We start from the raw sequence: 24,281 nt of genomic DNA on the forward strand, positions 1-24,281 counted from the left end.
CATTGCAGTGAATTGTTGAATTAATTCATCATGGACTTCTATTATGAATTTGTCTGTTATGTGCTTAAAAGTGCTTATTTATTAGCATTAAAGAGGTCAATTTAATATTTTTGTGTAGGATCAATTTATCACTCATTTTCATGTATATAGAATACCTTTGAAACATTTTCCTCAATTGAAAATTACATCAAGTGTAGCGCTCAGGTAATAACCAATCAAAGTTCAGCTTGTGAGGTCGATGGTGACAACAATCAAAAGTTCATCATGGCACCACCACTTAAGTCGGTGGTGTCAAACAAATTTTTATTTTGGGCCGCATTTTAGTCAGTTTCTGTCAGAGGGCCGGAATGACTGAATTCGAATACATTTTAAGTGTGTTGATCACACATTTACCAAGATTTGATATCAGAAGTCGGCAAAAACTGTTCAAAAGAGATTTGGAGAATAAGAAAATGTGTTTTTCTTCCCCAAAATTTTTAAAAGTTAAAGACAACTTACAATTTTGGTATTTTAGCCAGAAACCTGAAGTCAAATCAGCATTTCAAGGGCCACAAAAAGTGAGGTGGCGGGCCGGATCTGGCCCCTGGGCCTTGACTTTGACACCTGTGACTTAAGTTATCACACTCCCAGGAATATGCCACCCCTCAGCTAAAATACCATGAGAAAGTTGTGAAAGAAAATGACCCAAAAATGGTCAAAATACTACACAAGAGTTAAAAAAATGAAATGAAACTTTCGTAACCCGATCTTTTTACGGATTTTCAATCTTAAAGGGGATGTAACATGATATTTAAGTCCTTTCCACAGCGTAATATGTGCATATAAATTACATTTATCATTAATCTCCCAATAAGGAATGTCATTCTATGTGTGTACTGTGGGTGTGTGTGTGTGTGCCCTGGAGCTATGGAATTCCATTCAGGCCCAGGCAAGAATACACTTGTCCACCGCACCGTTGCTGTGGAATGAGACGGCCAGCTTAGACCTGCCTGGTAGAAAGCGTTAAGTTAGGGGGCTGGGAGCAGAAGACAGGACGCTTAGTGGTAGGTAAACGCAGCAAAGAAAGAGGGACGCCGAACTAATTTTGTACTTTGGGTCTTCTGTGAGACGCAGAAGAGACTTCACAAGGTCAGTGACTGGTCGCTGTTGTTGAAAATGAGATGAATAATATCTGTGGAGTGGTCGCGGGATGTCTGCTTTGGCTTTTGGGTTGTAGGCATGTTGGGAAGGGCCTTCATGGAAAATCATCCCAGTTTGTTCTTCTGGTGGGATTTTTGTTTCAATTTAATCCAAATCAAGAAACGCCGTTTGCTGCGTGTGATGTCACGGAAAGAGAAAGAGCACATTTTGAGTTTGTGAAAGCTGTTCCGATTGCGGGTTTGTTGGTTTCTATCGTGGTTGAAGACAAGCAGCTACATGAGGAGCCTCTCGTGTAAGGAACTCATGAGGTAGTCTTACAGCGTTGCATGACTGACAATAATGTGACGAAAAGTGACATCAGTCATTTTCTTCTGGAACGCTTCGCAAGGAACAATTTTATTTTGTTTTTAGTTAAAGGGAAAGTCAATCCCCAATTTTTTATTTTATAATAACATGTTCCCTGTAGCCTTAAACAGAGTATCACAAATTTTGTGCTTATGGAAAATGAATTAAGCAGCAAAATCCACCCGCTTTTAGCCATCTCTAGGCGGCCATTTTGCTACTTGGTGTCGCCTGAAAATGACATCACAATTGCTCAGGTAATGACCAATCACAGCTCAGCATGTAAATAACTCATGATTGAAATAATTGTACTTTTTTTTTTTTGCTCGTTTGCTATTGTCTGCCACATCGGCTTGTTGACGTGACATGCTGACTTTAAAAATGAGAGATGTGAACTTTGTGTTTATAATGTATGTTTTTATCGTCCTTCAAATGATAAAATCCCATTGCGCAGGCTGAATTTTGACTAAAACATGTAGTAAATCCCACCCTGCATATGTTTTTCTCTCCAGGTCCAAGTGTGTGTAGATGTGCGACAGCGGACTGTGCGAGGACAAGCCCCCCGCCCCCCCTGTCAGGATGAGTAGCCAAGGAGGAGGAGCCAAGGACCCTCAGTCGACCAATCACAACTCTCGGCCGCTTCCGTCCGTGCCGGAGGAGCGCAAGTCCAGAAATAAGATCATCTCTATGTTTGCGTCTGAGAAAGGTGACACACAAACACACACATATTACTGTATAGTCTCGCATCACAGCGACACGGTTAACGTGTCCACGTTGCCTCGCAGGAGGTCGGAAGAAGGACCGGGACAAGGACAGGCCGGAGATCTCATCACCGTCAGACTTTGAACACACCATCCACGTGGGCTTCGACGCCGTCACAGGAGAGTTCACAGTAAGGAACAGTGTGGGAAAAAAAACACAAAAACCTGAAAAATATTAAACATAAATCATCCTGTTCTGGGGTTACAATAGAGATTTGTTAACAATAAATCATCAACCTAATTCTTAATCGTTATTAGTGCATAAAAATAATAAAGTGTCAGACCTTTTGTCAAAAAGAAATCATTATAAATAAATATTTGTCCACTGAAAAATATTCAACATAAAGCGTCCTGTTTTGGGATCATAGTAGAGCTGTGTTCACAAAAAAAAATCAACATAAAGTCTCAGACCTGTTCTCAATAATAAATCATTCTACATAAATATTTGTCCATGGAAAAATATTCAACTTTTGCGATCATAGTGCTCACAAAAATAAATCATGAACTTGACAGGTAACGAGAGGTGGCACATGACAAGTTGGCTCGAACCATTCTAGTATGGGGGAGAATCTGGATTTTTTTTTTGGTTTTATTCAAATTCTTGAGTACCCACCGAAGTTCCTTCAAGTACCCCCATTTGAGAACCTTTGCTCTGATATCCAGGGCATGCCTGAGCAATGGGCCCGCCTCCTCCAAACATCCAACATCAGCAAATCTGAGCAGAAGCAGAATCCCCAGGCGGTCCTGGACATCCTCAAGTTCTACGACTCCAGCACCGGGAAGCAGAAGTACCTCAGCTTCTCAGCTTCGGGTCAGTCTCTTCAACTTTTTCTGTCTACTCAAACAAACGAGAATCATTAATTTTTTTGCCTCTTTCCTTCTTCCGCACAGATAAAGATTTGCCGTCGGTGAGTGCTTACCCATCGCTCATTTTCAAATGTCACTTGCGTAACATGCTTCTCGTCCTCTGCTCCGGAGATTAAGCATGGAACCACTACGTCCTCGCCGGGCAGCAAAGACGCAGATGACGACGACGACGATGACGCGCCGCCACCCGTCGTGGCGCCCAGGCCGGAACACACTAAGTCGGTGAGTTGTTCCAAAAGTCTGTGATTATATTAGACTTATAAACAGGTTTTCCACACTATAAAGTGCACCGGATTATAAGGCGCAACCTCAATTAGTGGCATATTTTAAAACTTTTTCCATATATAAGGCGCACAGGATTATAAGACGCACCCTCAATTAATGACATATTTTAAAACTTTTTCAATCACAATGTAGTAATACTCAAAGTACCGTATTTTCCGCACTATAAGGCGCACCTAAAAGCCTTAATTTTTGAAAAAGCTGATGGTGCGCCTTATAATCAGGTGTGCCTTATATATGGATCAATATTGAGCTTGGGCTCTGTAGATGCGGAATGAACTGATAAAGTAAGCTTTGCCTGTTTCTTTTGTCTGTTTACAGTTGAACAAGGTTGCTCATATTGACGTTGAGGTATTATGCTATTGAGAGTTATTATTTGAGTTCTTATTCTTATTACTTTGAGTATAACTATATTGTGATTGAAAAACTTTTAAAATATGTCATTAATTGAGGGTGCGCCTTATAATCCGGTGTGCCTTATATATGGAAACGGTTTTAAAATATGTCATTCATTGAGGGTGTACCTAAAATCCGGTGCGCCTTATAGTGCGGAAAGTACAGTAATAACAATAATAACTCAAATAATAACTCTAAACTTTCAATAGCGTAATAACTCAATGTCAATATGAGCAAACTCGTTGAACTGTAAACACACAAAAGAAACAGGTAAAGCTTACTTTATCAGTTCATTTCCCATCAACGGATCCCAATATTGATTCGTGTATAAGGCGCACCATCAGCTTTTTAAAAAAATTAAGGCTTTTAGCTTCGCATTATTGTGTGGAAAATACGGTAAATCAATTGTAGACATTTTTTTAACCTGCAGTTTATGCACTAAATAAGACTCACCGGAATATAAGGCGCACCGTCAGCTTTTAGTATTCAATATTGTAATATAATATATAAAACAATATAATTATCTGTATTTAAAGGAAGAAGGTGCTCCTTAAATCGCACTTAAAGATGTTTTGGGGCACATACAATTGTGAACTCATCCTTTGGCCACCTTTCAGGTTTACACGCGGTCGGTGATCGACCCTCTCCCATCTCCGGAAGGCGACGCCGCCTCCAAGGCGGCCGACAGGCAGAAGAAGAAAGGAGGCAAGATGACGGACGAGGAGATCATGGAGAAACTCAGTAAGGCAACCTGTTGGTATTTTACCACGCAGAAAACAAAGACGCTGATCAGCTTTTTTTTTTTCGTTCCTCAGGAACTATCGTTAGCATCGGAGATCCCAAGAAGAAATACACCCGATACGAGAAGATCGGGCAAGGGTGAGGATGCGACCTTTTTAGAGGCCATGTGTGTTAACCTGGAATTTGCCATCCTTGATTAGGGTTTCAAGCAAAGATAGCGGTGCCAAATTAGGGCTTGTATTAGATTTTCTGAGGGATCGTTTTAAGAAAGGGTTAGGCCTCAATAAACGTTAGGCTTCAATCTTGACTGACACATGTTCAAATTAGTGTTGGTAGAAATAATGGCGTCAAGTGATGATTAGTGTTTTACATAAAAATTGGAATTAGGGTTTGGATTTTCTACCCCAAATTAGGATTTTAAGATAGGGGATTTGGGCAAAAGGTTAGAGTGTTAAGTTTGAGTTTCAAGACAGGATTCGGGTTTCGGTCATAGAATAAGGATCTAAATGAAGGTTTCAAGATGCTGTCAAGGTTTCAAACTAGTCAAGATTTCAATCAAGGATTTGAATTTCAAAATGGGGTTTTTAAGATTTACACAAACGAGGACATCAAGCAAAGGTTAGGGTTTCAAATTTGGATTTCAAGTCAAATTTAGGTGCTTAAATCTGAGTTACAAAATGGGTTTGCAGTTTCAGGCACATATTAGGCTTTTGGGGTAGGGTTAGGTTTCAAATCAAGGTTCTGAGTCGTTAATAAGGATTCAAATAAAGATTTCAATCAGGAGCTTCAAAGTGGCGTTTCTACACAGGTTTGGGTTTTGATTATTAAACCTTGATTACTTATTCAATCCCGGGTTAGGGTTTCAAATCACAAATTTAGATTATTTTTCTCACTGCTGATCATTCAGATCAACGACTGTTTTTTTACAGGGCATCTGGAACAGTCTACACGGCTATAGATGTTGCTACAGGGCAGGAGGTATGGTCTTTAGGTTTAAAAAACAGGTTTAGTCAAATATGCTCGCTATTTTTACTCATCATTGTTAAAAAAATACTCTTTTACTGTCAAAGAAACACATTTAATGTTGCAGCGTCGTACTTGTTGTGCAGGTGGCCATCAAGCAGATCAACTTGCAGAAACAGCCCAAGAAAGAACTCATCATCAACGAGATCCTGGTCATGAAGGAAATGAAGAATCCCAACATCGTCAACTTTGTAGACAGGTAGAAAAAAGCAATTTTGGGATAAAGGTCGCAAATGAAGATTTCAAGCCTGGATTAGCAAGGAACGAGTGTTTGAAATTGACTTTTAAAGTTTTAAAATGAGGGTTTTATTTCTGGTTTATGGTGTTAAATCCTTGGTACGACTTTGAATTAGGGTTCTAAATTAGGGTTTCATATTAGCAATTGAAATCATGGTTTTAATATTGAAAATTCCAGTGGTTTCATTCTTAAATTTGGGCCTTAAATTTCAAATTATGGTTCCGAGCCTGTGTTAGACCTTGAAGTTCCGGGTTCTTTGAAACAGGATTACTTCAGGTGTGCGCGTTTGGTGTTGCAGTTTCCTTGTTGGCGAGGAGCTGTTTGTGGTAATGGAGTACCTGGCGGGCGGCTCGCTGACCGACGTGGTGACGGAGACCTGCATGGACGAGGCCCAGATCGCAGCCGTTTGCCGAGAGGTTCGCGCCGGCGACGCTCATTTTTCACTTCGGTTCCATTTCCGCTCAAACCACCACGCGAGATGGAAAATATGCTGGAGATTCCTCTCTGAGTAACCGCAGCATGTCGTCGTGGAAACACTCTGGCGGGATTTATTAGAACACACGCCGTGCTCACATGTTTGTCGTTAAGGACGTTTAGTCAGTGTCCAGGACATCTTTAAAGTCACTTTTCGGTATTTCTAACTAGGGTTTCAAGGTAGGGTGTCTAGCCTGGGGTAGGGTTTCAATTTAGGGCCCCAATTAAACTAAACTTTGGAGCTACTTTTTTAGTTGGTGCTTTGTTCAGCAACTTACTCCGGGAGATAGATAGTGTAACATTATGTGTTTAATTTCCGGCTCTTTGGTGCTAAAATTGTGTCAATAATGACAATGCGCCTCAATATAAAACAAAGATGTACAACATTTTGCAAAGGGTTGACTACTACACAATATCGCAATTAGTTGCTTCATGTTCCAATTCATTTGCTCTTGATTCGAAAAAAATGTCCTATCATATTAGGGTTTTACACCTCTTTGGGCTGACACACCTTTTTTGAATGTCAAATTAGAACAGCCGACTTGGGTTAGGATTTTAAATCAGTGTCAATTTTGTTGGGATTTCAATGTAGGGGTTCCAGACAATATTGTCGTTTGAAAATAGGGCTTCAAAGCGCTGTTAGGGTTTCAAAGTAGGGCTTCATACATTTGTGAGGGAGTCAAATTAGAATTCCGAGCATGGGTAAGGATTTTTAAATGAGTGTCTCTTCTGTTATAATTTAAAAGTTGGGTTTCAAGCCAAAGTTGTTGTTTCAAATTAGCGCTTCAAGCCACTGTTAATATTTCAAAATAGGGCGCCATACCTGTATTAGGGTGTCAATTAGAATTCCAAGCCTGGATTAGGGATTTAAATTCGTGTTTTAAAAGAGGGTAAGGGATTCAAATTAGAGGGTGAGGCTTTTTTTAGGTTTTCAAATTAAGTTTTCTTATTTTTTAGGTTTTTAGTTTCAAGACACAATTTGTGTTTCAAGACTGGTTTGGTTTTTCAAACCAGTTTGAAACTAGTTTTTCAAATTAGATCTTAAATACGATGTTTTGTGTTCAAATTAGGGTTTCAAACCAGAGTAAAAGTTTCTAGTTAAACTTTCAAACTGGTTTAGAGATTCAAATGATCATTCACCTGTATTTTATGCGGGGTGTGTTATGTCACAAAGTAGGGAGAAAAAAATCAAAGCATACTTTTAGAGTTAATACTATTTGTTTACATCCAGGTACTGCAAGCTCTGGAGTTTCTTCACGCCAATCAGGTCATCCATCGAGACATCAAGAGCGACAACGTTCTGCTTGGAATGGATGGATCGGTCAAACTTAGTAAGCATGAATAGGAGTTTTTTTTATGCCCCCCCCCCTCAAAAGAAAACTTTCAAAATACCAAATGAAAAGGTTTTTAATGGGGGGTGTTAATGTTACAACTAGAGCTGCAGCTATCAATTATTTTGGTATTCAGATATCTTATTGAAAATTTTGTCAAATGATCTGCCCTGATGATATTCAGGTAAAAATAAAAGAATACAGTTTATATATTTTTGGGATTAAAGCACAGACAGTAAAGCACACCTCCGCATGGTAATAAATATATTTTTTCATTTTAAATTCAAATTACGTGGATCAATATCCTATTTCGCTACACGGGAAATTTTAGTCGAATAACTAACTCTCTATTTGGTTTATGAAACAAATTGTCGAATTTCGCACCTTTGAGTAAGCCTGCCTTGTAAAAAAGTGATCAGTAGGAATGGGAGCTGCGTCGGTTGCATTAATGTTTATGAAACTGACTTTGAAAAGTCATTTGACGGCTCTCGCCAGCCTGCATGGGGCAGTTGATTGCCGCTAGCGGCTAATGCCGCTAGCATCTGGTGCGGCTCGACACAACGAGCGCTGCTAACCGCTAACGTTGGAGCTGTGCTAATCACTGGCCCCGCATAACTCAATGTACATAACTATCTCTTTTTAAGCATTATTTTTTAGCATAATACGAATTGAACTTGATTTCAGCACAACGTTTTGTTGTTGAGTCAACGAGACGTTGCCGGGATCATCTGAAACGAACGAAAACATTTGTACTTTTCAACTGTGTGTTTTTGGCCTTCGCTAACGTTGTCTGTATGTGCGTCTTTGTAGCCGACTTCGGCTTTTGCGCTCAGATCACGCCGGAGCAGAGCAAGCGCAGCACCATGGTGGGCACGCCGTACTGGATGGCTCCAGAGGTGGTCACCAGGAAGGCCTACGGGCCCAAAGTGGACATTTGGTCTCTGGGCATCATGGCCATCGAGATGGTGGAGGGAGAACCCCCCTATCTCAACGAGAACCCGCTCAGGGTGAGTTCAGGGAATCCGTAAAGATTGTTTTGATTACTATTGTTTTAAATGTCTCAGTCATTTTTAAAACATTTCAGAAAATAAAGAAAAACTATGTGCTAACTCAAAATTGTATTTTTAAACGTCACTTGGATGCTTAGGCATATAGGCTAGCAATATAAGATAATGATAATAATGTAATATTGTTGAAATTAACGTTTTTTTTTTTTTTTTATCCAAAGCACTGTATGTTTTTTAATTAGTTTTTTTTTTATTTATTATATAGAGTGTGGTTTTGTGTTTATCATTTCTCATTTATTTATGTATCATAACAATGTTTTATTCTGTGAAACCCCTTGCCGCACTTAATACTCTTGTCTCACTGTTGTAAAGGAAACAATAAACGAAAAAAGCATGTTTCAAAGTTTTTTCAGCTTTCAGCTCTCAACACTTTTTAATTCAAAATAATTTTTTCGACATTGCAAAGACTTGTCTATGTGATGTGGCTGAATTGCTGAGCCTCATTAGCGCAGCAGGCAGCGCGTCAGTCTCATAATCTGAAGGTCATGAGTTCGATCCTCATATGGGGCATGTCTTTTCTTTTTTTAATCGCAAAAATCAGAACAGAAGCGCGCACAAAAATTTGGACAGCGTAAAAGGCACCTGAAACGTTTGTGCATGAGGCTGGCAAAGCCCTCTGCTAACAACCCAGGCTAAACTTAGCTCCTCCCTCAACATGCAAAGAATACATATTGAGATTATTTTTTTGTATCAAATAACATGATTCTGTTTTTTTTTGTTCCACTTCTCGCTGTGTTTGTCTTTTAGGCGTTATATTTAATCGCCACCAACGGCACTCCTGAGCTGCAGAGTCCAGAGAAGCTGTCTCCAGTTTTCAGATCCTTCCTGTCGCGATGCTTGGAGATGGACGTGGAGAAGCGAGGCTCGGGCCGAGAACTGTTACAGGTACCGCAATTACATATCCATATAGGAATTATACTAATTCACTTAATTGGTTCAAAAATCATACTGCAAATAATAGGGTTTTGTTGGCCTGTTTATCTTAAATACAAACTTTTCAGATCATTCAATTCACTCAAACTCAAGGCCCAGGTGCCAGATCCGGACCGCCACATCATTTTATGAGGCCTGCGATGTGTCCATTTGACTTCAAGTTTCTGGCTAATAGACCAATTTTTTAAATTTGTCTTCAACTTAAAAAAAATGGGAGGATGAAACTAGTATTTTTTTCTTCCAAATCTCTGTTTTCAACAGTTTTTACCGGCCTCTGATTTCAAAACAAGGTAAACACACTTAAAATGTATATGACTTGAAAGGCCATACCGGCCCTCTGACAGAAACTATCAAAAAATGTTGCCCACGAAGATGAGTTTGACATCCTTGCCTTAGGGTGTTTATGTAAATCTTCACAAAAGACAGCTAACCATGAAGGGACTCGAACCCTCAATCTTCTGATCCGAAGTCAGACGCCTTATCCATTAGGCCACATGGTCACGTAAAGTGTACGATTGTACCTCATCACATGATGTTGGAGGTATCACAACAGAACCCAATTTCATGTGCACAGAACTCTTCATAAGTGGATTTTTTTTTATTTATGTAGATGAAAAACCCTTTATGGAGCACATACATGAGACATCTATGGACCCCCTTATCTTGGTTCAACCAAACTCAGGTTTAGCACTAATGTCACAGAATGACAAGCACCACTTACCAAAACTATGAAGCGGCACATAATCATCTATTGAAATTGATATTCAACTCTCATTCTAATTAGTCATTAGCATCAATTTCTTGTATTTGAAGCTAATTTAAAAAGTTGCCAGTGGTTCTGTAGAAAAAATTGCCCCGTGTGAGGATCGAACTCACGGCCTTCAGATTATGAGACTGACGCGCTACCTACTGCGCTAACGAGGCTACATGCAGCAAAATGCTTTAGCATCGTTACTGTGGACAACCTTCACCTTTAGTCGCGCGATATCCCCACATAACAATATTTCATATACCTGCTTTTTTGTTTGCAGCATCCATTCCTGAAGCTGGCCAAGCCTCTGTCCAGTCTGACTCCTCTCATTTTGGCTGCCAAGGAGGCCATGAGGAGCAACCGTTGAAAACGTATAAATATGTCTTTGGGATTCAATGAGGTAAAAATCCAGTGACTGGTTTTTTTTTTCCTTTTTTTTTTTGCAACCTTTGTGCCTTCTTTACACGGTGTTCCTAAACAGGCCATGTGTAATTTGAGGTGTTAAATAAACTCCCCCGCCCAACACAAATCAGTGACGTATTTGTTTGAGGTTTTCATAAGAACGCTGGTGTCACAATGAATCGTTAGTCAGGGCCAAAGATAGGCGCTCATAAAGACAATAAAATCATTTTAACTCACGGTTGCAAAATTACATATGCTAGACTGTGTTTATGTGGCATATGGAGACATTAAGGGACACAAATACCCTCCTACCTCCGCCGTGTCGACAAACTCATCACACTGAAGTTAACTCACTTAACCGATACCCCGTAAAATGCAAATTAGGAAAATAAACAATAATAAATTGATTTTCATTCCAATTATATTTGAGTAAAATCAAATGTATGCAGTTCTAGTTACTCTTGCATTTTACACATGAGCGTTCGGTATGAGTGCCTTTGTATCATAGCTTTCTAGAAATTGTAGTCACTTGAAAGTGACTCTGGACCTAAGCCCACCCTGCCTTGCAGATCATTATGCCGTGGGTGAATAAACACTCACTGCACTTTTTGGGTGGTCAGGCACTCTATCAAACCAATTATTTGTATACAAGCCATTAAACTAGACATTTTGCTAAAAATTATCAATAAATAAATAAAAACTTTATGTTAATTTAATTTTTGGTATGGGTTTGTCTTATATTTTCATGAATGTAGTTATGTTGCAAACCCTGAAAACTAAACCAATGAGTGCATTTCTGGTGCTAGATTAAACCCTCTGAATTAGTGTTTTTTGTTTGTTTGTTTGTTTGTTTTTTGAGAGGGGGACATTTAAAATGTGTGTACTGCTTTATTTGTGTTGATTTGTTTTGCTTTACAAATCACAAAATCAATAGAAAGAAATCCATGCAGAACAACAAAAAAATGTGTTTTCCTGAACTACTTCCCTTATTTCCTTTTGTACTACAATTTGTACTTGAGACTTTATGTGTGTGCCTTTTTTTGTATACTAGAAAATGGACAGCACTCTCGAAAAATCAGGGGACTTGTCTTTCGTGGAACTCCAGAAATTGTGTACTTGCCCCCAAATGTTGATGAATAACAATGTATTTTCTATTGTTTTGATAAAAGTTCACCCCCCTCCCAATACCTCAACTCCCTGTCAGTTTAGACAATCACTGGTAAGATTTTATTTAAGATGTTCCTGTTAGAATAATGCAGCCAATTGACGCTGTTACGTATTTTCTGGCCACGGATCAAAGTAGGCTGATGGAGGATTTTTTTTTTTTTTAAACAAAATGTTTTTCATGCAAAACGCGACTGGAATTAAATAAAACTCTAAATTATTCATAAATGCTGCGTGGACTCCTTATTGATATTTTGAAAACACTTCACTGCCCCTTTCACATTGCCCTTCAGGTCCATGGGAAACTCAAAAGTAGAGTTGTTTTGCCCTTTTAATTGATTATGTCTGATTTTATTTGTGTTACATTTTCACTTTCTAGAGATTATCCTCAAATCAGCTTTGGAAATTCTAGGAAAATACCAGAATAAAGAAAAACATCCATGCGCACATTTCCAAGGACATATCTTTTCCATACTCCATACCGATAGATGGCGGTAATGTGCTCAAAAGTGCGAACAGCCACAAAAATACAAGAAGAAGAAGCAAGACACAGTCGGTCGAGTGGGCGTATGGTGACGTCAGTGCGTCATTCCTTCACGACGTTCCTTGAGAGAAACTGCCTGGCCGGGGAGAGGACTGCTCGCTTCGGCGCGACAAAAAACGGTCCCTGGGAGAGCAATTTGACCAAGCAGAACTACCTGCTGCCCCTGTTACAAACGCTGGTGAGGTTTCAAAATGTTCACCAATGCACCATGGAGGATTTGCATTCGTTTGTTGTTTTTTTCGCAGCGTGGTCTTCGAGGGTTGCGGCTAACTTGGCTAAAGCTAACGCTAGGCTTTGAGGCCTTGTAGCAGGCCGCTGGAATTTTCAGTACGAGCAGGCGGGAGTGGAACGAACGGTCGCGTTCCAGAAATGGGAACCCGGTGCTTCGAGACAGCGAGACTCTCACGGGAAGACGTTTGTTACACAAGAGACTTCGCAACGCACTAGACGCGTGTTAAAATTTGTGTGCGTGTTTTATTTTGCGTTAAGACTGAACGTTGTTGACGCGGTAATTAGCAGTCTTGCTAATGCTAGCACTAACTGTGAAAATAATGCGACCGGGGCGCGCGGTGATGGCGTCATTTTTCTTAAAATTATCTGACAGTCCGTGTGTTTAACGCCTTCACATTAACACTTTTTTTTTAATTATTTTTTAGTGGTGAGTGAAATTGTCCTAGCCTTTTTGAAATGCATGGTCCTTAAAACTCCTGCATTGTGAAGTTTTGCATTGAATCAATGTAACAAAATATGATTAACGTAATATTCGTTAATTCCGATGTTTAAAAAAAAAAAAGTTAGTAAAATAACAGTGAATACATTCCACCCCCTTATTCAGCTTCTGGAGCAGTGAAGTGTCTTCATGGCTGTTCGTAGAGGACACATTCAGTCCTTGGATGTAAGTTGTTTTGCTTACTATAAAGTACAATCCTAATAGAATATTATTAGATAGAACCTTCCCTTCAACACATCCGTATCTTTTAAGGAGAAGGTTTTGGTAAGTGGAATTGTTTGAGGGAGCGATCTATCCCGATCGGATACGGACCAAACCATCGCATCGTCAACCTGAATAAGATTGTGAGGCTCCTCACACAAATGTTGTCGTGAACCTCTATTTTTGGTTAGTTTACAAAATGGTGTAAGTCAAGGAAGACTTTGGAAATGGCTGTCAATTTTGAAAGATTCGGTGAGCCTTGCTCTATACATTTTAAGGCTGGAGAAAAACTGACCTCTGTTGTCGTTTGGAGACGCTACAATGCGGTTTACTTCTTAGTTCATTTCTTCCAAGTGGGTCGTGACCACAAATTCCTCTCGTGTGCCTTTAGTAACTTCGATCTCGGTATGTTAAAGCGATTGTGAACTGGGGATTGTTTGTGTAAACACGAGATTACCTGTCGTTCGTTTGTTCCAAACAACAGTCCTGCAGCATTTGTGTCTCTTGAGTGCATCCAGGGTGGCGCAGGAAATTATTCATTTTTACGTAATTCCTAGAAAAATGGTTTACTGCAAATAATGTTTTTTCTTGATTTTTCCATGCCAGTGAAAGTGATACAAGAGTTAAATGGTCTTATGCTAAGTGACGGAAGGTACAATTTGTGTATCCATCACTACTTAAGTTTAGGATGTTCCTGAAGACGCTTTTGGTGTCTGATACCGTACTGATATTGCAGTTTGAGTGTTGGTTGACATAACTCAGATATCATCTCAAATCATTCATGTTAATACTTTTTTTGTAGTATTTTCTTGTGGAAATGTCTTAGTAAACATGGAATGAGCACTCCAAATGCTCCAAATACCGCAATACAAATCAATTGCTTTCTTACATCACCTATTTTGCTCTTGACACTGCATTTCTTACCAATAATAAACTAGCTAAATTGAGTTTTGACATCCAGGAATTTTTGCCTGCCTGAGATTTATTTATTTTTAAATAATAGAATATTTGAGTCTTGAATATTGAGCATTCCGACAAATTTAATTCGAGCGTTGTTTCAAAATGACCCTTTAACGGTCAAAAACAAACAAGCAATTTGGTGTCAATTAATCGTTGCAGCCCAAACTCCCTACTTTTTTTGCAAACTGATAACAAAATTAAATCAGGACATCCCGAATTTAAGTGTATTGCCGAACAAGAATGTCATGCAAACCAAGGTTTGTTTTGTTTTTTTCTTTTTTTTCTCCCCCTCTTTGGTTGTGTGCTGTGTGTGAAGTCAATGTCTTTGCTCAAGATAAGTTGACGAACCCATAAACTGATGCTTGCACGATGGCATAAACTCTTTTTGCTTCGCCTCCTGACTCACACAACTCCCTGTGCACCCGCTTTGGAACAGCAGGAGGCCTACGACATGTCCAACGGTTTCGACATGCCAGGCGAGGACGCAAAGGACGCCAAGACCAACCTGATCGTCAACTACCTGCCGCAGGGCATGTCGCAGGACGACCTGCGCAACCTCTTCGGCAGTGTCGGCGAGGTGGAGTCGGCTAAGCTGATTCGGGATAAAGTAGGAGGTAGGTCGGGGCGCTCTTGGGTCTGGGGGTGGAGGCCGATACACGGGTGAGCTATTAGAACAAAAAACCCAGGCAACAAGTTAAGTGGGGAAACAGACATTTTTCCTTTTTACTCATCTTTTTTAGGCATTTGCTGATTATTATTTTTTTTATCTTTGTTTGTTTGTTTTAGAAGGTTCTTCTACAGCCCAGAGTTGGATTTATTCTAAATACTTCTAATGATTTGTGAAGGTTTTGTTTGTTTGTTTGTTTGTTTGTTTAGACTAGCGACTAACTTTACACGTTTTTTTGTTTTGTTTTATTTTATTGTTTTCCTTTTTTTTTTTTTTTCTAGGCCACAGTTTAGGGTATGGATTTGTTAACTATGTTAACCCTAGTGATGCAGAAAGAGCTATCGAATCACTGAATGGACTAAGGCTACATTCCAAAACTATCAAGGTAACGTGCACATATCAGGTGTTCTACCATTTGTCAAACGATGCCACCGATGTCATGTCACGTAACGTTGCCTGTGCTGTCCGCTAATTAGTGAGTAAATGCGGGTCGTGGAGCCGTTTGGGGGGCGAGTTTGATAGGTTACCCCCCAAAAAGAAGTTTGCGTTAAAAAATGTTTATAACAACCTTCTTAAACGCGTACGCTTTTATTGGATTCATTTTTGGGACGGATATTGAGAGTTTGAAGATTTGTTTAAAAGGAGACATTATATGAAAGGATAGCTCACCAGCTGACATACTTAGATGAATACTTATTGACAGTTTTCATACATTGTGGAATACCGTCGAGAGCTATGAATTTTTGATGAGATTTTTTTTCGAGACATACTGACGGCCCCAGAAGCTCCTTTATTTTGTTTTACAATTTTAATTTCACAACAAGGATGCAGATCCAGAATTAGGCCAAAAAATTTACCAGTTAAATTTCAGCCTTGATTTGGTGGAAGGCACTTGAGATGCACAATGATGTTTTGAAGCAATCAGGTATTTTCCATAGGTCCTCTTTAAAGATCCAATACACATAGTAATTGATCAAATATCCACGCGCGTGTGATAGAATGAAGCGCTCGCATGTGGCTCAACACTGCTTTTCATTGTGCGGCGGCTTGCTTCCCGTCGCAGGTGTCGTACGCGCGGCCCAGCTCCGACACCATCAAGGATGCTAACCTGTACGTCACAAACCTGCCTAAGTCCATGATGCAGAAGGACGTGGAGGAAATGTTCGCACGCTACGGACGCATCATAAACTCCCGCGTGCTGGTCGACCAGTCCACAGGTAGGACGGTGACGCCGAAACGTGGTTGGCGCTCGCTCGCTAACCCCTTTGTCCTCGGTGAACGCAGGCATGTCTCGCGGAAAGGCCTTCATCCGCTTTGACAAGCGCTCTGAGGCAGAGGAGGCGGCGAAAAACATCAATGGCCAAAAGCCGCCCGGTGCCTCCGAGCCCATTTCGGTGCGCTTCGCCGCCGACCCCAATATGATGAAGAACACGCAGATCCTCTCCCAGCTCTACCACAACCAATCCAGACGCTTCCCCGGGCCCATGCACCACCAGGCACAGCGCTTCAGGTGAGCCCCTTAAGTCTGGATCGTCATGCGGTAAATACCGTGATTCCCCAAATGTAAGATGCACGTATGGGTGTGTCCTATTACAGGTAACTTAAGGATTAGATTGTTTTCATCTTTTTTTTTTTCGCCACCATTCAAGGAAGATTCGTCCCAAAAAAAAAGTGCTTTTGTTTAAAACACCAAAGTCCTACTGTGGACTAATAATAATTGCAGCAGAAACCCGTAGCGTGCCAGTCATGCTTTGATCCTGACTTCCTTCCTTAGATTCTCCCCAATGGGCGTGGACCACATGGGCGGCGTAGGCGGCGTGGGCGTGCCAGGCAACTCGGCCTCGGGCTGGTGCATCTTCATCTACAACCTCGGCCAGGAATCCGACGAGAGCGTCCTATGGCAGATGTTCGGCCCCTTCGGCGCCGTCACCAACGTCAAGGTGATCCGCGACTTCAACACCAACAAGTGCAAGGGCTTCGGCTTCGTCACCATGACCAATTACGAGGAGGCGGCCATGGCCATCGCTAGCCTCAACGGCTACCGCCTGGGCGACAAAACCCTGCAGGTGTCCTTCAAAACCAGCAAGGGCCACAAATAGAGGCGAGAGGCCGGAGGGGAAGTGAGGAGGTGCGATCGGCTCACTTTAACGTGCTCGCTCAACACTGTCTCGGAGCTTATCCACGTCGCTTGTTGTTGGTTTTCACTTTTTTCTGGACTATCCGTGTTAGGGTCATTCAACACTCGCTAGTTAATAGGCACAGGGCAGCAATAAGTTCAAACCGTAACACTCACATGCGTATACTGTATTCTTACTGCTCTGTTGGAGAATTAAAAAAAAAAACAAACAAAAAAAAAACTGGGGCGTTAAAATCCCAATTGATAATTGTTAACTACTCCTTCCTGTTTGGAATCAGATTTTACTCTGCGCTTTTTCCCCCCGTGAAAAAGCAGCCCGCGCTCCTGGAATATTGTCACAAGTAGACATAGCGGCCTTGAATCCAAATCAACCAATGGACGCTAACGTGAGAGCAAAGCACTTTTAATTGTCTTCCCCTTGTTCTCCCCCCCGCACCCACTTTGCTCCAAACGCCCACCCCCATCTTTATATGACTGTCCTCCTCTTTTGTGTGGAAAACTGTTGAGGTAGACGAGGGAATCGCGATGGACCAAAAGCAGTTAACCAATTATTCAACACCCCCCTCCCCCCTCCAACCCAGCCCCCCACCACCAGCACATTGGGCAGAGGTACTCAAGACTTATCAGACTGACTGAACGTGGCATTGCCCTTTTCATTTGTGTTGTTTAATCAGAACTGAAGCAAACATTTTTGTTGCTTTTCTTTGACACCCCCCCCCCCCCCCCCCCCCCCCCTTTAGCAGAGGCGATTTATTTGTTTGGTTTCCATTGTTTTAACACGTTTTAACAAGTGCTCATCTCATGTTTGGAGTGAAACAAATGGCCTTTGTTGATTACGCTTTTGTTTTTTGTTTCCTTTTTAACTCAACCATTAAATATACATTTGTTTTGCGAAACCTTTGCTTTGTTTGTTTTTTTTCTATTTTCTTTGATTTGGCCAATCACATATTAGATTCCGGTGCAGGGGTCTGCAACACGCGGCTTTCGGATCATCTTGTGGCTCTTTCATCCTTTGAATGCGGCCCTATTTGTATAATGAAAAGCAAAATTTCAATTGCAGTAGTTTGTTGCTTTTCTAAATGTAATTGTAAATATGAAAATTGTTGTGCTCTTGTAACATTTACAGACAACATTTTGGGAAGTTTTTGGGAGTTCCATATGGGTGAAAAGTTTGACATTTTTTTTAGCATTGTAAATTAATACCGGTCATCCATGCAAGTAATCGTTTACTGAAGCTAAAAGTGGTTTTTCAACCAAAATACATTGGCAACTTTTTGCCAAGACAGCAAGATAGCTTTGTACATCTCGCTATTTTCTCAGTCACTTTTATGATGTTTTATGGCTCTCGAAGCTGTGCATTTTCAAGAATGTTTTAGCTTAATATGTTTCGAGGCCATTTGAAGAAACAATGTGGGACTGCAAATATTTTATGTCACTGTTATTTTGCAAATACATATTTTACATTAAGTTAAATACAGTTGTGCTCAATCCCCCCGTTCATATGGTTATTTTTTCTGTGCCTTTTATCGCATTTTTTTTCATATTACACCAGAGCCTGGATCAAAAGGGCAGCAGTGCTCCTCGTCATATCTGCAGTCCCCCCCCCCCCCCCCCCACAATCTCACAACTTGTTAGAAATAAGTACAATTTGAAACTTTCAAATGTGTGCAGTATGTTATGACTTGTTCAAAACATGTAAACGCTACGTCACAAGTATTGGATTTCACATAGCTGCTTCAGTGTTTTTCTATCTTTGTTAGATACTATGATATACTGTAGTATAATTCCAAGAATAATATAAGCGTCAGAGGCTTTATTGACCCCCCCAAAAGACCTTTGCGATTGGCCCTGGCAATCAACTTTTGTCACATCTTGACTTGATGGCAGCCCATTCATATCTTGAGCTACAACTGTATTGCAAATACGAAAACTATAATTAAGTGTACTTTACGCAACGTAACATCGTAACTGATGGGAGCGCATTAAATTGTTTTTGCATCTTTAAACCTGAAAGATTTAGACCATTACAGACAGCAGGTGTATGGAGGACCGAAAGTGCCAAAATTCAATAAATGTACCATTCAATCATTAAATATATGTGTCATTAAATAAGTGTCATAATTAAATTTTATTAAATGTGTCAATAAATAAATGTGGCCATTAATTAAATAAATGTGTCAATAATAAGTCAATAATTATATAAATGTTATTAATGTGTCAATAATTAAATGTTTAATCCAATGAAACGTTTAAATTATTTAAACATTTAATGACACATTTCATCATTTAATGACATATTTAACGATTGAATGGTACATTTATTTATTGAATTTTGGCACTTTTGGTCCTCCATAGAGGTGCTGCAGGTGGTGCATTTACCATGTTTGCAGCACTAACATGGCCATCACCATCACCATCAGAGAAGTGCCATCACCCATGTAATATTTAATAACTAGACCGATGATATTTAAAACAAACTGTTGGTCATTAAGAACACACTTGCAAGTTTGGGAAATTGTCAATCATTTATTACGACCAGCAGGAGGTGCCGCAGGTGCTGCGTATCATTTAACGTTTTCCTTTTTGATGAAAAACGCTCTAAATCTTACACACTGTCCCTTTAAAGGGTGACGGTGATTGGCGGGTCAGTCTAATTAACACCAGCTGTGCTGCAACCATCTCGTCAATCTAATTAACACCAGCTGTGCTGCAACCATCCCGTCTCAAGTACTGTGCTGTTGTCAGTAGAAAAGGAACGCTAGCTTCGAATCCCTGTAAGTTTCCGAACGAGCAATAAAAGAAAAGGCACGACAGGAACATCACGTCAGCCATCACAGGCCATTTCAAAAGAGAAAATCACAATGGTTGGGAAAAGGCTGGCGACATCACCACCGAGGAAAATAAACATCAGCGATGGATCAGGGAGGCAATCGAGATTAGAAAGCGGGACCCAAGGACTATGGCCTGACCCTCCTGTCAAAAAAATCTGACAGGTGAGTCACACCTTCACGAAAACGCCTGCTGACAAGCAAGCACATGTAGCTAATAGTTTTGTTAACGTGTAAAATACTTTATATATACCTTACCTTACATAAACAACGTATGCATTGTAAAACAGAATTGAAAATGTAAATCGCTTTTGAAATGAAAAACGAGTGAGACACATTTTTTTTCGAAGTCTAATGACTGATTTATTTCTGTTAGTTACATGCTCCTTGTACTGAGAAAAAAATTATTTCATAAAGCAACACCTTTTGAATGGAGTTTTATTTAGCTAAAAGTGAAACAGGTTTACAAGTCAATTGCATTACAATGTAGAAAAAAGTGAATACAAATTTGATCAACAAAGTCATACAGTAGGGGGCAGTATTTAACGATAAAGTACAGAAAAGACTTGACGCGGATGTCAGACCAATGTGACGCTTTCCAGCGTGACGTCACCTCTCACTGTCACACGCGTGATCTGGTCCAGGCCCACTCGGTACTTGTAGTCCACCTGGAATTTGTCGACAGTCACGTGGAAAGAGTTCTTGTCGCAGCGGACGCTCATCTAAACCACAAGGGAGAGCCAAATACTAGTTCCTCAGGTCTTACTTTAGGACATGAACAATTAGAACTGTATCGTTTACTTTTCGACATACAAAGTTTACTTTCGGATTCAATCATCTAATACTCAAAGTAATCGATTACTCCACGCTTACTTCCATCTGACTTAACGTGCGGGAGTAAAATATAACGGTGATCGGCATTACCTCAAAAAGACGGCCAGGTGCAAAGGGAAAGATGTCTGTCCGCACCTCCTGCTTGCCCCAGGATTCAGCCAGGAAGGAATTCCGCACAAAAACGTTGACATATCCGTAGTTATTGAAGCGAGGGTTCAAGTGCAGCGCGATGCGGTCGCTGCGGTAGTAGTAACCCTTCACGGTGATCGCGTTCAGCATGGCGCGGTCGCCATTGCTGTCGCCGACGTGGAAGTCCACGGCAAAACTGCGACGCAAAAGCCCAAATATGTTGCCGTGGAAACAGACTTTTGGTAGCAAATGTGGACTCGTACCGTTTTGCGTTCTGATGGGGTCGCCCAGTGATGGTGACGACGTTGCCCACACTGAGACCTTTGACCAGCTCCCCGATGTGAATACCCTACAAGAGAATGCAACGTTGACGAGGAAACTTCATTCTTAAGAGCTGAGCATATATGAACGAGAGATTCTACCAAAATCAATGAACTCCCATTAAAAAGAAAATCAACAAATATGACAAAGTATTTCTTTAAAAATTTGGAAGGAAAGAAAAGGAGAAGAAATGTGAAGGAAGGAAGATGTGAAGGAAGGAAGGAGAGAAAAGAATACAATTGGCAAGTTTGGTATTTAAGCCAGAAACATGCCACATAAAATAATACGGTGGGCCGAATCTGGCCCCCGGGCCGCGAGTTTGATACCTGTGCGCTAGTTAAATTTACAACTCAAGTTGAAGAGAGTTAGCGGCTACGATGCATTCAAATGCAGTCGCTGACACTAAAGTCCAGCTATTTACTAACTCACCTTGACAACTTCCATAACCAGTGGCTTCGGCTTCTTGGCCTCGTTGACATGGGGGGGGGGGGGCAGCAGACAGTTAGCACCGCGATGAGGTCACGCCGCTTTCGGCGGGCATCTACTCACGGTTACGACCTTTCCAATGACGGCCATCTTGGTGACCACCTCCACTGCCAGTTCTAGGTTTGCGTCCAGCGGTCCAGGGGCGTGCGGCACCACCTTAGAGCGAGCCGCGGCGCCGTTAGCTTAGCGTCGCTCCCGTTTTCTTGCGCGACGGCCACTCACGATTGTCACCAATTTGGCCCGTTTGCAGACGTAGTTCTCCTCGGTGCTGTCGCAGTCGTAGTCGTACCAGCGACCCCCTTCGTTGGCCACGGTGGCGGCGCAGTGTGCGCCCTGTTTGCCGTAGGCGAAGTCGTTGGGCTGACCTTTCCCCCAGTTCCTGCCAAAAAAATAAAACATTTCACACAGAGATCCTGCCAAATAGAATCTTCCTAGCAACAAACGACCAGGAGGGATCTGAGATATTTGATTGGCGGCACTTACGCCACGGATGGTCTGAAGGGACTTCCGTCGGTCCACCTCCACACTCCCTCGGCGTCCTCGTCCGTCAGGCCCAGCCAGGCCTTGCCCCGTCCCAACGTTGTCCTCAACCATTCCTGCAAGCGATCCCGCAATATGGAGCTCGTACTCGCGAGATAAATTAGGTGGAAGAGAGCTCACGTGACCTTCTCGTCGTCGTCCAGAATACTGGTCAGGTTGCTGTCACGTGACAGGCAGTGGGCGTTGGCCTCCCTCCATGTCTTGGTGTCCTCGGAGATGTAGTAACAGTTGTCCTGGTGGTCCAGCCAGCCTGTTGGACACCCACAATGCCCTGCAAAAAAGTTGACCAAGAACGGACTTGAACAAAGAAGTGCACATATAAAATACCATAATACTTTTGGCCACAATGAAGCCCCGTCCCATGTCTTTGGTTGGGTATTTAAACGTTTGAATAATTCAGAATTAGTTTTTTAAAAAGGAATTTGGGGGTTATAGCATTATATAACTTTCAGTATTCATTAATTTCATTATTTATTCCACTTTCGGTCCGTCATTTATTCACTAATTTCAGGGGAATGATAGATCAGTATTTCATCAAGAAATGCAGAGTCAAAGGGCTAAAATGTAATGAACGTCAACATTACACGTTGAAATACCGAAATCAATACAACGTGATATAAATACATTTTTAATCAAATCTGCTTCCCAATAGAATGTCGCGCTTGTGCGCATGGTGTAATATCAATGTTGTCCACTTAGCGTCAGCATTATCATTAGCGTTATCAAAATGTTTCTCACAATGTTAAAATGTTTGCAATGTATTCATTCTTGCGTCAATGGCAAGTACGTGGACAGATCTTGGATTGATTTCAATTTCGCCGCTTATACTGCTGTGCGGAGCTACGTTAATGATACAAAATATTCACATTAACCAGAAAGGTCTCGTGAGATTTAAACCGATAACTTGCAAAGCATTTATTAAAATAAAATCAAAACAAAACGTTTTTAAACTTCACTTTAGGACTGCATGAGACGTTTTGTGAGAAAAAAACGTTTCTTTTTGATCATTTCTACCATTACCAAGTCAAATTAAAGATTTTTTTTCAAGCTCTAAATTGTTCAGAAAAATAAATACTATAATCTTAAAAGAAGCTGTAAATAGATTACACGTCACACATTCGCGTCAAGTCAGAAGAGTCAAAGGACTATAATTTCAAATGAAACGTCGCTTTTTACCGAAGTAATGACGTCACATTTTAAACGGCAAAAGTTGAACTGAAATTCTATTCATCCTAATTGTAAATAAATGTTGATCTCACCACGGCTCAGAAGGACACTTAAAACAAGAAGGAGAACGCCTTTGACTTGATGGATCATCTTGAAGCCTCTGGCCATTCGACTTCCGGACAGGCAGTTCGGATAGACGCTTGACTTGCGAACTTGCAACAGAACCGTAATGAACACCTGGAACGCACGGGAGTCGTCCCGGAAGCGCTGATGCTTAATAAACCCCAAACGACACGCCCATAATGACGAGTGCGTTCTTCTTACAAAGCCTACACGCTTACTTGTAAAATACCAACAACGGCTTTACATTTATTTCACCAGTGCATCAGAAAAACGTCAAAACACCACGTTTATTGAAATAAACGCACGTAAAAATAATAACTGCTTGCATATGTTGCGTAGGAGATTTTCAAAAATAAAAGCAGAAACGTCAAATTGGATGTAAAGGAAATTTGCAATTGATTACTACAAGGAATCATCGATAACAAATCTAATCAATGGTCAAACTGCTGATTGGTTGTTGTGTTTTTTTTTTTTTTTATTAAGGAAGTTACGATGACATTTTGATGACATTTATTTGGATCCGAGTCAGCTGATTTTGATTCGACGCCAATACCAGTTATCGATCGATACCGCAGAAATATATTAAGTGCGGAAAAATGTATCTAAATTGTCTTTTTTTTAATTAAATGAACAAAGTTGGTTACGAAAAAGTTCAACACCTTTTGTATTACCAGTGAAGCTATCAACCAAGTAGCCTAAAAC

General features: G+C 40.8%; 3 protein-coding genes and 3 non-coding genes across 10 annotated transcripts; 3 read left to right on the top strand and 3 right to left on the bottom strand.

The window, feature by feature from the left end:
• The first annotated feature begins 1,001 nt into the window (after positions 1-1,001).
• LOC148412509 (serine/threonine-protein kinase PAK 2-like) lies at positions 1,002-11,573 on the top strand. Its single transcript, XM_088432931.1, has 15 exons — positions 1,002-1,128; positions 1,995-2,188; positions 2,268-2,374; positions 2,907-3,054; positions 3,135-3,151; positions 3,222-3,332; positions 4,406-4,529; positions 4,604-4,667; positions 5,459-5,507; positions 5,639-5,751; positions 6,089-6,206; positions 7,496-7,595; positions 8,406-8,602; positions 9,410-9,547; positions 10,627-11,573. Exons 2-15 carry the CDS (start codon positions 2,011-2,013, stop codon positions 10,711-10,713), a joined length of 1,551 nt encoding a protein of 516 aa, XP_088289057.1. The 5' UTR covers positions 1,002-1,128; positions 1,995-2,010; the 3' UTR covers positions 10,714-11,573.
• Positions 9,100-9,172, top strand: trnam-cau (transfer RNA methionine (anticodon CAU)). The gene has a single exon. It is a non-coding gene; the product is annotated as a tRNA-Met (tRNA).
• Positions 10,023-10,095, bottom strand: trnar-ucg (transfer RNA arginine (anticodon UCG)). Its single transcript has one exon. It is a non-coding gene; the product is annotated as a tRNA-Arg (tRNA).
• Positions 10,447-10,519, bottom strand: trnam-cau (transfer RNA methionine (anticodon CAU)). The gene has a single exon. It is a non-coding gene; the product is annotated as a tRNA-Met (tRNA).
• Positions 11,574-12,490: 917 nt separating the features above from the next.
• Positions 12,491-18,047, top strand: LOC148412513 (ELAV-like protein 1). Of its 4 annotated transcripts, none has more exons than XM_088433368.1 (7): positions 12,504-12,634; positions 13,292-13,351; positions 14,784-14,961; positions 15,296-15,399; positions 16,078-16,231; positions 16,299-16,524; positions 16,789-18,047. In XM_088433368.1, the coding sequence occupies exons 2-7, from the start codon at positions 13,316-13,318 to the stop codon at positions 17,111-17,113; spliced, it is 1,023 nt and encodes a 340-aa protein (XP_088289494.1). In that variant the 5' UTR covers positions 12,504-12,634; positions 13,292-13,315; the 3' UTR covers positions 17,114-18,047. The 4 variants fall into 4 exon arrangements, with proteins under 4 accessions (XP_088289496.1, XP_088289497.1, XP_088289494.1 ...); XM_088433369.1 differs by having other exon boundaries at positions 14,787-14,961; XM_088433370.1 differs by lacking the exon at positions 13,292-13,351 and having other exon boundaries at positions 12,491-12,634.
• A 2,353-nt stretch (positions 18,048-20,400) lies between these two features.
• Positions 20,401-23,716, bottom strand: LOC148412514 (uncharacterized). 2 transcript variants are annotated; one of them, XM_088432389.1, is made up of 9 exons: positions 23,549-23,716; positions 22,415-22,560; positions 22,233-22,345; positions 21,972-22,128; positions 21,813-21,905; positions 21,693-21,725; positions 21,206-21,291; positions 20,904-21,138; positions 20,401-20,701 (listed from the first exon to the last, which is right to left on the bottom strand). In XM_088432389.1, exons 1-9 carry the CDS (start codon positions 23,622-23,624, stop codon positions 20,558-20,560), a joined length of 1,083 nt encoding a protein of 360 aa, XP_088288515.1. In that variant the 5' UTR covers positions 23,625-23,716; the 3' UTR covers positions 20,401-20,557. The 2 variants fall into 2 exon arrangements, with proteins under 2 accessions (XP_088288515.1, XP_088288514.1); XM_088432388.1 differs by having other exon boundaries at positions 21,693-21,731.
• Between the last annotated feature and the right edge of the window lie 565 nt (positions 23,717-24,281).

Source organism: Hippichthys cyanospilos, chromosome 14, assembly GCF_059441005.1.
Source record: "Hippichthys cyanospilos isolate Australia breed blue-spotted pipefish chromosome 14, RoL_Hcya_1.0, whole genome shotgun sequence".
Classification (NCBI taxonomy): Eukaryota; Metazoa; Chordata; class Actinopteri; order Syngnathiformes; family Syngnathidae; genus Hippichthys; species Hippichthys cyanospilos.

What these genes read in the sequence shown, in the direction of transcription:
- LOC148412514 (XM_088432388.1), bottom strand. Translation starts at nt 23,624, where the DNA reads ATGGCCAGAGGCTTCAAGATGATCCATCAAGTCAAAGGCGTTCTCCTT. An exon ending in AAGTGTCCTTCTGAGCCGTG is followed by an intron (nt 22,561 to 23,548) that starts GTGAGATCAACA and finishes ACTTTTTTGCAG; the next exon opens with GGCATTGTGGGTGTCCAACA. An exon ending in TCATTGGAAAGGTCGTAACC is followed by an intron (nt 21,732 to 21,812) that starts GTGAGTAGATGC and finishes CATGTCAACGAG; the next exon opens with GCCAAGAAGCCGAAGCCACT.
- LOC148412513 (XM_088433368.1), top strand. Translation starts at nt 13,316, where the DNA reads ATGGCTGTTCGTAGAGGACACATTCAGTCCTTGGAT. An exon ending in GATTCGGGATAAAGTAGGAG is followed by an intron (nt 14,962 to 15,295) that starts GTAGGTCGGGGC and finishes TTTTTTTTCTAG; the next exon opens with GCCACAGTTTAGGGTATGGA. An exon ending in GCTGGTCGACCAGTCCACAG is followed by an intron (nt 16,232 to 16,298) that starts GTAGGACGGTGA and finishes CGGTGAACGCAG; the next exon opens with GCATGTCTCGCGGAAAGGCC.
- LOC148412509 (XM_088432931.1), top strand. Translation starts at nt 2,011, where the DNA reads ATGTGCGACAGCGGACTGTGCGAGGACAAGCCCCCCGCCCCCCCTGTC. An exon ending in TATGTTTGCGTCTGAGAAAG is followed by an intron (nt 2,189 to 2,267) that starts GTGACACACAAA and finishes GTTGCCTCGCAG; the next exon opens with GAGGTCGGAAGAAGGACCGG. An exon ending in ATCGTCAACTTTGTAGACAG is followed by an intron (nt 5,752 to 6,088) that starts GTAGAAAAAAGC and finishes TTGGTGTTGCAG; the next exon opens with TTTCCTTGTTGGCGAGGAGC.